Raw genomic sequence first — 13496 nt, forward strand, 5'->3', positions numbered from 1 at the left:
GTTTGAGAATAGATATTAGCACTTGGCAGGAAGGTATTACATCTTCAGCTAATCCAGGTGTAAATTGGTTTCAGCTTTGAGCATGTGACACTGACATTACAGCATTTAACACTCTCCACAACAGTGCTTGATGCTGCCAGCATCGCTATATTGACCTGCAATGTGGAAAATACCACCACCCTACAAACAGCTCTACAAAACCTGGGTGATCACATAGATGTAGCAAAGAATTTCCCGTGTCATCTTGCATATCTTGCTTGAGGAGAGCTACTGTATTAAGAGCATTCCTGCTGACAGGTTCTGAAGCTCCCATGAGGAATCTGCAGGACACTGTATAGAAGCCGAGGTTATAGGAAGTCCATTGCAGTAAAAAAATGCTCTGTATGTTCATTGGAAAAAGACATCATTTAGATTTTGATAAGACTTGAGAAAAAGCTGTGTGTATGCTCAACATCAGATTTAAAATTGAAAAATGTATTAAAGATAATAAAGATGTGTGCTGTAAATTTTTACTGTAAATAATAAAAACAGAAGGATCATTTTAAGCTGCCTTCACCCTCTAAAGGAAACTTCTTCACCCTCTTCTTCACCCTCTAAAGGAAACTTCAACTTGCCCATCAAGTTCTTTGAAATATGACCTCCATTATTCAAGGAAAAGTCAGGAACCGTATGAACTACACAGCTATACATGCAGAAGATGCTATATGTGCAAAGTTAATACTACCTCTGCATCCTCTAGCAAATTTGGTAACTAAAACAAGTACTCTGCAAATGGAGAATTATGCTCTTGCTTAATTTCTGTGTTTGTTTACTGAGTACTTTTGGTAAAACCATTTCCTTTCTCTTCTTTTTAACAGCTTGTTCAGTCAGGGTTTTTTTAGAAAGAACCATAATACAGATTTTCTCAATTTATAAGCAAAGAGAAACCCTTAGTTGAGAGCTAACTTTATTGAAGTTATGTTGTCCTTGTCTGATAGGAGTTTCAGCTGGACTATGTCAAATCTCTCAAAGCATTAACTGACCTTTTTTTAAGCAGATTATATCTAGTCCAGATGTCTAAAACACATCAGAAGTTTTATGGAATACTCAGGATTGATTGAAATAGAGTGCTTGGAATATGAGTCTCATTACTGAATACCCATATTGCAAAGTGCCAGCACTGGAAGGGAGGCATAATACTGGTCTACTGCACAAGGTTTCCTCCCATGGGAAGAATGTTGAAGGGTGAATTTCAGGTGGACTACATTCCACTTACCTGGGAAGACTAACTTGTAAAAGCACAGCATTGTGGGGATATATCAAAAAGAAGCTTCAGCTTAGTCTTGCTCGTACTGCACCATGCTTTCTTTTTTTTTTTTTTTTGCAGTTGTCACAGCAATTTGTTCATTATAATGGAGTTTTAGCACTGTAGGTATTGAATTTTTAAAGCAACCAATCTTTCCATAGATATTTGTTTGAAGGCATCTCTCTTTGAAGTACTGTATTGTTTTTTGTAGTTACTGTAGAATCAAATGTGATTGCTTGTGCTGTGTAATTGTCTGTGCAAGTACATACAAAGGGTTCCTGCTTTCTGCTGTTGTTTTCAGGTGGCATTGATTCTTCACAGCCTGTGCACTCAGTGAGCCAGAATGTTCCATTTACCAAGCCTGGAGTAGGAACATCTGCTTCCTCTGCTGTGATGTCGTCAGTAAGGTCACCTGCTCCAAGCCTGTCTTCAAAGCCACCATCTTCACCATCTGTTACACAGTCACCAGAGCTGGCCCTTCAGGAAGGTACTAAAAGGGAATGGGAAGTCCCACTACAGGCTTTTGCTGTATTCCACATGCACACATGAATGCTGGAAGTTTTATTGCTGCTTTTCTGTGTTTGACTAGAGCACATCTCTGGCATCTCATCAGGCTCCCTGAGTGGTGGTGGTTTATGTCACCTTGGTTTTAGATTCTCTTAGTGCTTGTGTTTGATTTCCTTTGTCCATGTTTTGCCTTTGGTTTGTTTGTCTTGTTGGCAGTCTTACATGTCTCTTGCTCAAAAAAACTTTCTTTTGGTTCCCTTATTCTAAAAAACTGCTCACTAGTTTAATTTTTTAGAGGAAGGTCTTAAAATTAGCTTGTAATTAGTCTGTATTGGAAAATGAATTGTAAACTAGAAATCTGCTAGTTTGTGGAAACAGTGAGTTTGAGGATTAAGTTCAAAGTGGTAGAATTTTCTTACTACCTAGCTGTAAGTGCCCATGGAAAGCTGCTGCAAGAATTCTTGTGGGAAACCTGAGTATTTGTATAAGCTCTTTCCTGTTCTGATGTTGGCAGCATCTTGACAAAGAATTGATTGGCTCTTGAGCCTTCTTCAGTTAAATTAAACTTTACACTGATGTTTTAACTTGCCCCTTGATTATTACATGTTTTCGTATCTAGTATTCAAAATCTAATTGTCTGCATGACTTTTTTTTTTTTTTTTTGGCCATGTTTTCTCTTAGCAATTTCAGAATTTTAAATTCTTACGGAAAGGGACTCTGGCTGAGGGGTTGGAAGTAGGCATTAATTTTGTCAGAACAATGTGGTATCTCTAGTGTTCAAAATAATTGGCAACTGCATGGTGTGTGATTGTCACAGCACATTTTTTTTATTCTTAAATTACAGAATCCTCTGATGTAAATAACTAAATTACCCCTTTTCCTCCATTTTCTCCTTTTTCTGGTAGAATGCAGATTACAGGTTGTTCATCAATCATTTCTATATATATTAGAGGAAAAAAAAATATTCATTGCTATAAAGTCCTATGTACAGCATATAATTTTAAAGAAAATCTGTCAATTTTTGGAACTGTGGCTCTTGCACAGTTTTATAGTTGATTTTGGTGCTAGATAGACTTTGTGTTGTAGGTGTGCTTGCTAGAAGAAAAGTGTTGCTTCTTTTTCCAAAAAAATTTCAAACCATGTTTTTAATGAGAAGAAAGATTTTAGCTCTTTAACTGTGATTGCCTTGATGTGCAGTGTGTGTGTTCTGGAAGTAATTCCTTTGAAATGTGTGAACACCTGGTACAGCGGCTACAGATCCATGCAGTGGGTGCTGAACTACCCTAAATTCAAATGCTTCCACAAAGTGAAAGTGAATGCAGTAAGTAGCTGAATGAGCACATTTTAAAAACAACAATATGTTGGCAGTATAAAGATAAGTTGTCAGGAGTTTTTATTGATCTAATTTTATCTATTTACATGTAATCACACATAAGTTTCTGTGTTCAGATGATGGTTTTATGAGCAGTGGAAGACTTCAAACTCTTTGCTAGTTTTGTTTGAGGAATCTGAAATAAATAATGTGCTCTTGCTTTTTTTATCAACAACTTTTTTATCAAAAATTAAATGTGGTAACTATTTGTGGAAGTGAACCTACTAAAAAACCAGAACACATGTACTAAATATTTGTCAGAGTTAGAATTCCAAGTATGTTCCTCCTGCAGTAATCAGACGGACTTGATTTTTTAAAATATTTTTTTAAATTATAGAATACCATTGTCTATATGAAAATATTCTGAAAAAAACCCATTTAATTTTAAAAAGGATTTTATTGTTTTAGGCTCCTCTTGGGGCATTCCTTTAAAAACTAAAAAATTCTAATTGTTTACTTGACTATCTTCTAACAGGACAAAAACCTTAAAAAGTATTGAAGCCTATTTAATCTTACATAAGTATCTGTACAAATATAATGTGCATTTTATGTTTGAAAAGCTTTTATGGTGTGGGTGATTGAACTTAAAATACCTAAATAGTTGATTTATTTCACAGGCAAATGTGTTGTTATCACAATTTATCTTCTGTGTCCTGCCACCTACATTTCTAGGTGTCTGTAGATTATAGTAGGATAAAGCCTTCAAGTGCAATATTATTCTCTCACAGGTACACTGCTTGCAGGGTTTAGAAATTTCCAGTCTAAGAAACTTGTGATGATTTAAATTATGTGGTTGCATTTTAGGCCAGATTTATGGAATGACATGACTCAAAATAAATAATGATTTCAAAATTGGTTTTTGCAGTTTTAAAAGTGGGAGATTTTAACACCATTATCAAATCTGTAAAAGATACTAAGCAGAACTGAGTTGTCACAACAGAAAACATGATCAGGCACATGATGGCACTTGGAATTGCTGTCTGCAGTCACCCATTTCTGCCCTCAATTGCTTTCTCCCCTGTGTTGGCCTACTATTGGCATTGCTGGGCAGTGAACTAGAATGGGAGACTTTCCCACCTGACAATGACTTTTTAAACTATGTTGTTTTTTTAGCCAGATCAATTCTCTGGAGGTTTTTTTTGGCTGGACAGTTGTACTAGCACAACACAGTCTTAAAGGCAGAAATCTGTAGTGCTGTTGGCAATGAAAATAAATCTATGCAAGCTCATAAGGCTGGGAAGAATCAAACCAGCCTGGTCTTCACAGCATTCATAGTGACGTAATTCATAATTCCTAAACTTCTATGTTGGTAGCATATTTTTTCAATCTCTTTTCTTCTGTATTCTTTCTGAGCACCTGCATCCTCAATGTATGTGACCAGTAATGAGTAATACAGTCCTTTTCTCTCATCTGTGCATGCTTGGAATTTTTGCATTGGCACGCACTTTCCAGGTAGATATCCTTTCTTTCTTCTTCTTATCCACGTACATGATGTCTTTACACTCTCCCACTGGGCACAACTACTTTTACTTTGGTTCTTGCTGTTACAATGCAGCCCTTCTTGTTATCCTGACTTTTTACCCTTGCATGTTAATTATTTTAAGATAGGTTTTTTTTCCCTCTTTCACAATAGAGAAGTTGTTCTGTTTTATTCCTCAGTAGTTCTCCCAAGCCTGAGAAAAGACATTGTCTGTTAATGTGTTAGCTCTAGTCTGTTCTTGCACAGATAATGATTTTCTTGTATTCTCCTTCCCAAGTGTATTCAGTAAATTTATAAAAGATGGGACTAGAAATTACTCCAATTAGCCCTGTGTTTTAACAGTATGGAAAAACTGAAGCACTGAATCTACTCAGTGGCACTTTGGATGATTTTTTCATTCATTGTTGTGACTACTTGGATTACTGAGAAATTTGAGTGGAACTGTACAAGTATTAATGCACTAGATAAAGGAATATAATGCCCATCTTTTCTTGCACCAGTCTCTCTATAAAAGTTCACCTTCTCAAGAATATTGTTACATAGTTTTGCTTTCTTTTCTTTTTACTTCCAGTATTTGAGTACATACTTTTCACCTTGATTCTGTTGGTGTTTTTAAAGTGAAATTAAAATGCTCCTCTTGGGTTCATTTGCTAACCCTTTTTGAAAGAGTCATGAAACTAACACCATTTATAGACCATATTTTAAATAAAATAAAGGTTGATACAGTTGATTGAAGTCATGGATGGGCATATTATTTGTTACCATGATGGTTTCAGATTATACATAACATAACACTTCTGTAAAGCTTTATAGTATTAAAATGAAGAATGCTACTCATTGGTGCCACAGTACTATTACAGACAGAAGGAACCCCAAATTCCCAAATATTTGAAGAGTTTTGACTACTTAGGATACTTTCTCGCCATAGAATCCATTAGATTGATAAGAGTGAAACTGATCATTTGCATTTATTTAGGATGTCACTGCCTGACTAAAAGCATATCTAAAATCCTTGCTAACCCTGCCTTGTCACAAGAGAAATGTAAGATCTCTTGAAGATGATGAAAATGCATTAATAACAAGTAATGTAGGAAAGTAATATAAGCCATTGCTGCATGCTTTACTCTGTTTTGAAATGGTATGTTTATGTTGCTTTTGCGTATTGCTCACATATGTTTAGAGTAGATATTGTAAAAGCAAACAAAAAAACTAAAAAAACCCTGATAGGTTGTGCTGTTGAGGTGACAGCAGTAGCAAACAGTTGCTGCCTTGTCACCAGATACTAGAAGTGCATGGTGTAATGACATGCTTATGAGCCCGAATTTAGGCACTCATGTAAACATAAGACAACCTAAATTTTCATGTTTACCTAGCTTTAATTTCACTGATTGTGTTGTGCTCTCTGTATGTGTGTTTGTACTCTTGCATGTGGCAATAGCAGTATATTTTGTTCATTTCTGACAGAATTCCAACATGAATTATTCTTGTCTTAAAAGGAGCAGGTGTGCCAAGCAAAAGTTAGTACTAAATGTTTTCATTACATAATTTGAATTTATGTGGAAGTAATTCCTTTATTTCTGTGTATTAATTTATGAAAGTACTCCACTGGATAAACTGGTATTAAAAAGATAGGTAGGAAGTCTGTGTGTTTAATTTCCTGATACACATGCACATACACACATATAAAATTATCTGCTAACTTCCATGTGCTACTAATATTTTACTGACCTAGCCCACTAAAAACTGCTTCTAGGGTTGTAGATTTAACTTGCTGCATGCTGGGATTTTCTCTGGAATAGCTGATTTCTCTCACTTTTAATGCAATGATTTGTGACTTCCGTTTCTCGTCTTTCCTGTCTGTCTGACTCTGATGTTTGTGCTTTCCAATTCACAGGCATGCAGTATGGTGGATATGTTAATAATCAAGCTAGCTCTGCACCAGCTCCCTTGTCATCAAGTTCAGATGATGAGGAAGAGGATGAGGAGGATGAGGAAGCAGGTTGGCTTTAGCTTTACACCAGTATCTTGTTCTCTTCCTACTCAAGGTTTTCCCCATATTTCCATCCCCTGAAACTTTTTCTTCCTTTAATACAAAGCATCACCTTGACTCTTCAGCTTGAGATTTCCCATTTGTTTCTAGTATAGTAAACAAAAATAACTTCAGTAGTGACCAACAAATAGGTCTTTTTTTTTGTCACGTTAATATCAGATGTTTTATGACTCTAACAAAGTAATATTTACAGCTTGCAAGACTCCCGTATTTTTAGTATTTTGATTTGCAGTGAGTTTTAACTGAAGATAACTGGCAGTAGAACTTACACTGATAATTGTTCAGGTTAAGCTACCAGATGGCATTTGTATCGTTACATTAAACAGTGTTTACCTTGTTTCTCATTTATGCATAAGGAACTCATACAATTAAGGTAGTAAACACTGAGAGGTTGTAAGTGTGCTATTTAGGACAGTAAATTAATCTGTGCTGATTTTCTTCTCCTTCTAAAGGTGTATGTCTCAATGGTCAGGCTCATAGGTTCACTTTTAATCTGCTTGCTTTGTAGAAAACTTTAAAAGTTTGTTGATTTTTCATTTTTAAGAAGCAGTTTGTCCTGATTGGTTGAAGTGTTACATACTTGGTTGCATTTTGCCTGTTTTGTCAGAATGACCTGGTTTTGTGAGTTTAAAGTTTCTCAGCAGTTTAGTTTCTTCAATTTTGGTAACCTTTTCTTTTGGAACTGAAGAAGTCTTTACTGACAGCATGAGTGGTAACGGTATAAAAGCTTTTTTGAGATAAACATGAGACTGCTACCCTTGTTGATAGATGGAAGTAACAGCACATACCTTGTACTACTGGCTTTTAGTATTGATTGCAAATAGGAAACTATTGTCACTTTTTCTTTAATTTTATGATACATGTTGTCAGAAAAAAAAAAAAACAGTGCCAGTTTTATTAAAATAATTAAATCATCATCTAGAATACTGTGAAAATAGTGTAGTGTACTGATAATATTTCTCAGTATTTAATTATTTTCAGTATATATACTGAAAATAATTCTATGAAGAATGGAACAAAGCAATAATGACATCCAGGTCATAATTAAGAGCAGTGTGTTGAGTTTGCCTGCCAAGATTTCTGTCCAAATGATGTTGATTAGGTTTTTTATCAATTGTAACCTTTTTCTCCTTACTTTGTTCCCTAAACAAAGTTTCATACTCCCTACCATCATTCTGTCTCAAGTTCTGTACTTCACTAAAACCTGTAACCTTGGCGGTATCATTGCATTTAAATGTATGTTACGGAAAAGAGTGAAAGGGCACCCAGGTTCCATACGGAGGCTGTCTGATTAATAAGCAGCATACTGTTTTATGCCCTGTCAGCAGGAGCTAATGCAAATCCTAAACAGATTTCAGTAGACTAATTTCTGGCTTGGACTGTCACAGTGGTTTTATGAAGAATAGGTGCTGGAAATCTGGTTGCTTGTGTTCGTGTAACTTACTTTTGTTGACCTAACAAAAGTATATTTTGACTTTTCTGTAGTAAGACTTAGAAAAGCTTTAAAAGCCCTAATCCTGATCAGGGTAAAAAAAGTCATGAATCTTGATTCCTTCAGCTTCTAGAACAGAAAATAAAATCTCACAATTATGTTCTTTAGTAACCTCCAGGATTTAAAAAAAGTATAACATTTACAGTGAAAATCTGAAAACTAAGATTGTGTGAATGTCACAGAATTAAATTTTACTTTAAATAATATATTATTGTTAGTCTTATGGATTTTTTAAATAGCTTTTCTATTTCTTAATTGAATGCTTTAAAAGCAAAATGCTCAAGAATTATCCATACTGTCAGTATGGTCCCATGGTATTTCTGTATCCCAAATGTCAGTGACGTTATGTTTTCATATGCAGAGTCTCTTCACGTGGAAGTCTCAAATGTTCCACCATTGAAGTTTTCCCTTGAAATACTTTCAGCTTGGGATGTGTGGTCATGGTTGATCCTTCCGAGTAGAACAGTATCACTGAATCTTTTCAGTCTTTTCTGCCACAAAAATTATATATACAATTTTCTTTTTTTTCCTCAATTCGTAAATAGACACTTTTTTTTCTTTCACACTTCATGGCTTGGCGTGTTTTAAAGAGAACATACATTTCATCTTCTAGGCCCTTTTTTCATTGGAAATAAATGTGCATGAAATTGTGTTGGAAGAGATATTTTTAAATAATTCTTTGTTTGCCAGATGTTTTACAATAAGATAGTCAAGATCTTTGCATACGTTGAACTAAAAATTAAGCAATCGAGTCTCTTCAGTCCTGACAGCTATGTATGTGCTCATTGTGCTCCTTTATATCTGCCTAGTTAACTTTTGGTACTTAATTTTACCATAGTTACTTTTTACTTAGCTACTTTAGGCTGAGCCAAGAGTAATTGTTTATACCGACTGAAGTTCCGACTCTTGTCAATGATAATGGAAAATAGAATCTTTAGACTGAGAGGAAAGCTAGCTGTGAATTAGAATGATACAGAAGGGAGGGAAGAATTAGATCCTTGTCAGTTTGGCTTGAAGGTGGATGATCATTCTGAAGATGATGGGAATCTTCTGTTGCTTGCAGTTGTGAAGAAAGTCGTGAATGGATTGTTCTTAAAATGTGCATGGCCTCAGTTGATACAGTCTAGAAAGAACTTTTGGTTAAATAGAAAAATATTTTTTATTTCAAGAAACAACTTTTTTCATTGTTTTTGTCTTTTTCCCATTGATCTCTCTTGCTGTTTGTTGGGCATGTGCTTGTTGTTTTTAGTATCTTGCTGACTATATTTTCTCCCTCTCCTCTTTACAGTGGTAATAGTTTTCAAGTCTTAGGGCTGAAGTGGTGGGTTTTTTCCCCAGGATCTTTCTTGACAGTTTCTTATCAAAGATTTTAGGAAAAAAAAAATCTCAGTCTCTTATTTATCAAAAGTTTGCTATTTCTGATATTCCTAAAGTTAAACTATTTTCCTCCCCCAGCACTTGACAGTTCCTCTACTACAAGCAGTGCCTCTCCTGTTCTGAACAATTATGATGCTCTGGAAGGAGGTGGCTATCCAGGTAAGCAGTTTGTTTTAAATTATTTATTCAAGGACATTAATGTGGGTTTTTATTGTTTCTGGTGTTGTATATTGTTAATTAGCAAGTAAATGAAAGGCGGTGCCTATGAAAGGAACAGGGGAAATCATCAGAGGAAACATACGTGTCTTTTAAAATAATTTCTCACAGTTTTAACGCTGAAGTTCATATAACCATTTAATAAAACTTCCCTGAATCATAAGTCATACTTTCCATTGTAGTATTAAGGGTAGTGCAGAAAATATGCTGAGTGTGAAAGCAGCATCTTTTTTCTAGATTATACTGTATGCCTGATTATGTTGTTGACATTAGAAGCTGATAATTGTTGCTGACACATCACAGAAGTTTTGGGAGACCAACAGTATCAGCTTGCAGAGATGCTTGGATCATGTTATTGTCTTTTATTTTTCTTCATTTAAAGAAAATCGCTGCTGTTTTGCTTACTCTTAGCTCTAAGAATATCAGGACTGTCAGGTTGGTTCTAAATTAACCTGCTGGCTGACTACCTTGGTCTTGAAATCTGTAGAGCTGCCATTTTGAGGGCAAGTGGAAAAGATGCTATTCAAAGTATTTCAGCCAGTATTTTAAATTAATAATTGGATTAATTTGGAGGGCCTATGCCCTCCTGGTTCCTTTGCCTTGTTCTGGCCCCTGGGAGTGTCACAGTAGTTTGCCATCGTTTGATGGGTTCCTGATTACAGCAAGATTTCTCTCAGTTAGAAAGCTGTATTGTTATCCACATAGAGTCTAGCAGAACTACAAATTCTATACCCTCTGGTATAGAATTAACTAACCATTTTGAAATTATTTAGTTATTAGTTAGTTATTTAGAAATAACTAACCATTTTGGTTCTGCTGAAAGCATATTCTAAAAATAACTTGTTCCTTTTGCTTTTAAAGATAAACAAAATCAGTATTAGGTTTCTTAAATCTGTTGCTGTTTTTTTATTGTTTTATTGGGATTTTTCCCTCATGGAGTGTTCATGACAAACGTGGTTTCTTGGCAGTTGGTTTCTTGAGTGCTTTGCTCCTTTGCTTGCGCTTTTCCCAGTTGACTTCACCAAGCTTAAATTCTTCTGAAACTTAGCTCACATCTGTAGACATTTCAAAAGAGTACTTTGATCTCTTTACAGCTGTTAAGTTCACTGTGGATTTAGGTCGATGTCTTACTTTCAGTTTGAACTTGAAAAATAGCAGAACTAAGCTGTGCTGCAGGCATATATGAGAGAAACTTGCATCAGGTTAAAACTTCAAAAGAGAGCATGCTTTATTTCTCCTCTACCATTTATGAATACTGTCAAAATATAAGGCTAAACCAATGGAACTCTTCTCTAACTGTAGGCATGGCTTTTCATGAAGTAATCATAGAATCATGGAATGATTCTAGTCATGCTATGACAGTTTTCAGAAGTGGTAGAGGGGAGACTAAGCATGAATAGTCTCATTTCTGGTTTATATCAAATGTATATATTGGAATAAAATGTGGTTCTATTTTTATTCAATTCAAATGATTTTTTTTTCAAGTTGCCTCTTTTTGTAAAGTAACATTTTGTTTGTAGTGACACAAGACCCTGGTCATCTTCCATACACACTGTCTTTGTCAAAATTCTTGAAATAATCTTTCTTTTTAATTCTTTTTTTCAGTGCAGAAAAATAACTTGATGGATAATGAAAAAAATTACGAATGGCAATGTTGTTTTGAAGCATTTAGGAGTTTACATTTAAATTAAGAAGAAAATAATAAGTATATTCAATACCTGTGGCATTTCTTTTGTCTTTCCAGAGACACGTTCTGTGACTAGCAGTCCAGTTCCCTCTCCGTCAGTCCTCCAAACATCAAAAGCTTCTAAGCCCTTTGGTTATGGATATCCAGCACTGCAGCCGGGCTACCAAAATGCAACACCACCTACTCCTGTGCAGCCCAGTAATCCAGGACACCATTCTGGTTTTCAGCACTATGCACAGGCTTGTATTCTTAATTTTAAAATTGTTTCATGAAGTAAATTCCTGGGAAAACCCTTTTCTGTGTGATGTATTTCCCCTTTATTTTCATATTTCATATTTTTATAGTTTCTGAGACAATAAACATTAGGTATAATGCTGGTGTCATATTGATGTCTGGTTCTAAAGTTATTGGAAGACTTTTGAATGAAAGTGTTAAGTGTTGCCTCCAGGTAGTTAGGCTTAACAAGTTTACTTCACCAGTTATTAGCAAACTCCACAGTGTTAAGTTTTGATGTTTGAAAGAGCTCAGCTTTATTGATAGGAAACAATGAAGAAGCATGAGGAAGTACTTGATCAGTATATATCAGGGCATTGCTATAGGCTATGATCTCAAGCATTAAATGACCTTATGAGCAAGGTCATAAGGCATAGCATGGCCTAGGGTCCAGATACAAGAGCTCTGTAGAGCTTGTGCTGCCTGTGTGTAGTGGAGCAAGCTGCCTGCATCTGCTCTGTTTTCCTCATAAAGATAGCTCCAAACACCCAAGAAAGAAATTGTGTACGATCACCTGATTGCTGTTGTACACGTGAATCCCCAGATAACAGTGGCAGAAAAAGAGCCAGGTACTGAGGCAAGACACAAATGCTGAAGAAGTGCAGAGGAATGTATGTGCAAAGGGGTCTAGAAAAAGAAACATACTGATACACAAATCCTGCTTACTAAAGTAAGGGCCAGCCGGCAAAGACAGTGAAACTGCTGTGGTAGGTGATCAAAATTCCTTACTGCATATAACATCCAGTAAGACTCTCACTGTCACAGGCATAATGTGAAATGTGACTTGGAAGAAATGTTTCATTTAATTTTTTTTTTTTTTTTAATTGAAAGGGTTGGCTTCATCTTTACTGTAATGTGAGATGAAGTTAGGCTCTTTCAGGAGCACACAGTAAAAGAACAGCAGTTGCTTCAAGTGAATAAGGGTTGGACATCTAAGGAGAAAATGCTTTAGGATGGGAATGGGGAAGCACTAGAACAGATTGTGCTGTGAAATTGTCAATCCTTAGATATTTTGAAAACTTAGCTGGATGAATCTCTATGAACAACCTAAACTAACTTTTAAGTTAGCCTTGCTTGAGCAAGGGGTAAACTACCAGACCTCAAAGGTGCCTTCCAACCTAACCTTTTCTCCTCTTCTGTGGTGTTTTGTTTTAATTTAAAAATAAATATTTAAGGTCAGTGTCTGTAACTTGGAAAAGTTGATTGTAATAAAAGTTAAATTGCAGAGCAGAGTGGGAGAGAAATTGTGTCAGCCTTTTTAGTAATTTGTTTTCTTATGCCTGGAGAGATCGAAGGATTATGTTTGATTTCCATTGTTGATTTGTGTAATGAATTTGAATTTTGTCCTATGATACACATTTGGAAGGTGTGTCACATTTGTTGTAGCATTTTTAAATTTCTACAGTACAACACTCCTTTTGTTTGTTTGGGTTTGTTACTAATTGCTGCCTTTTTTAATACATGTCTGGAAGGGAGGGCACTACAAGAAGATTGAAGGTTGTTATTTAAACATGATGGCGTGTTTACCTGTTTGTCATGCTCTTAATTTTACAGCAGTATCCAGGTGTGAACCAGCTGTCCTCTTCCTTAGGAGGATTAAGTCTACAGCATTCTCAGCAGCCAGAAAGCTTGAGACCAGTAAACCTTACACATGATAGAAATATTTTACCGGTGTCTTCAGTTCCAGCACCTGTGCCTAACTTGAATTCTGATCTTAGGAAATTAAACTGCAGTCCAGAGTAAGTTTACTGTGTCTA

The 13496-nt window shown here is 35.6% G+C and overlaps 1 protein-coding gene and 1 long non-coding RNA gene across 2 annotated transcripts in view; one reads left to right on the top strand and one right to left on the bottom strand.

Annotated features, from left to right (window-relative positions):
* Positions 1–13496, top strand: part of SEC24B (SEC24 homolog B, COPII coat complex component) — a 46301-nt gene that overhangs the window by 12432 nt on the left and 20373 nt on the right. The window contains exons 3-7 of the mRNA XM_053975711.1: positions 1587–1772; positions 6539–6643; positions 9642–9722; positions 11524–11705; positions 13294–13478. Of these exons, the coding sequence (XP_053831686.1) occupies positions 1587–1772; positions 6539–6643; positions 9642–9722; positions 11524–11705; positions 13294–13478 (739 nt within the window). The remainder of the gene's footprint in view (positions 1–1586; positions 1773–6538; positions 6644–9641; positions 9723–11523; positions 11706–13293; positions 13479–13496) is intronic.
* On the bottom strand, positions 128–1609 carry LOC128806283 (uncharacterized). Its single transcript, XR_008436763.1, has 2 exons — positions 1256–1609; positions 128–379 (listed from the first exon to the last, which is right to left on the bottom strand). It is a non-coding gene; the product is annotated as an uncharacterized LOC128806283 (long non-coding RNA).

The sequence above is a fragment of the Vidua macroura genome, chromosome 4 (genome assembly GCF_024509145.1).
Source record: "Vidua macroura isolate BioBank_ID:100142 chromosome 4, ASM2450914v1, whole genome shotgun sequence".
In the NCBI taxonomy this organism is placed as follows: domain Eukaryota; kingdom Metazoa; phylum Chordata; class Aves; order Passeriformes; family Viduidae; genus Vidua; species Vidua macroura.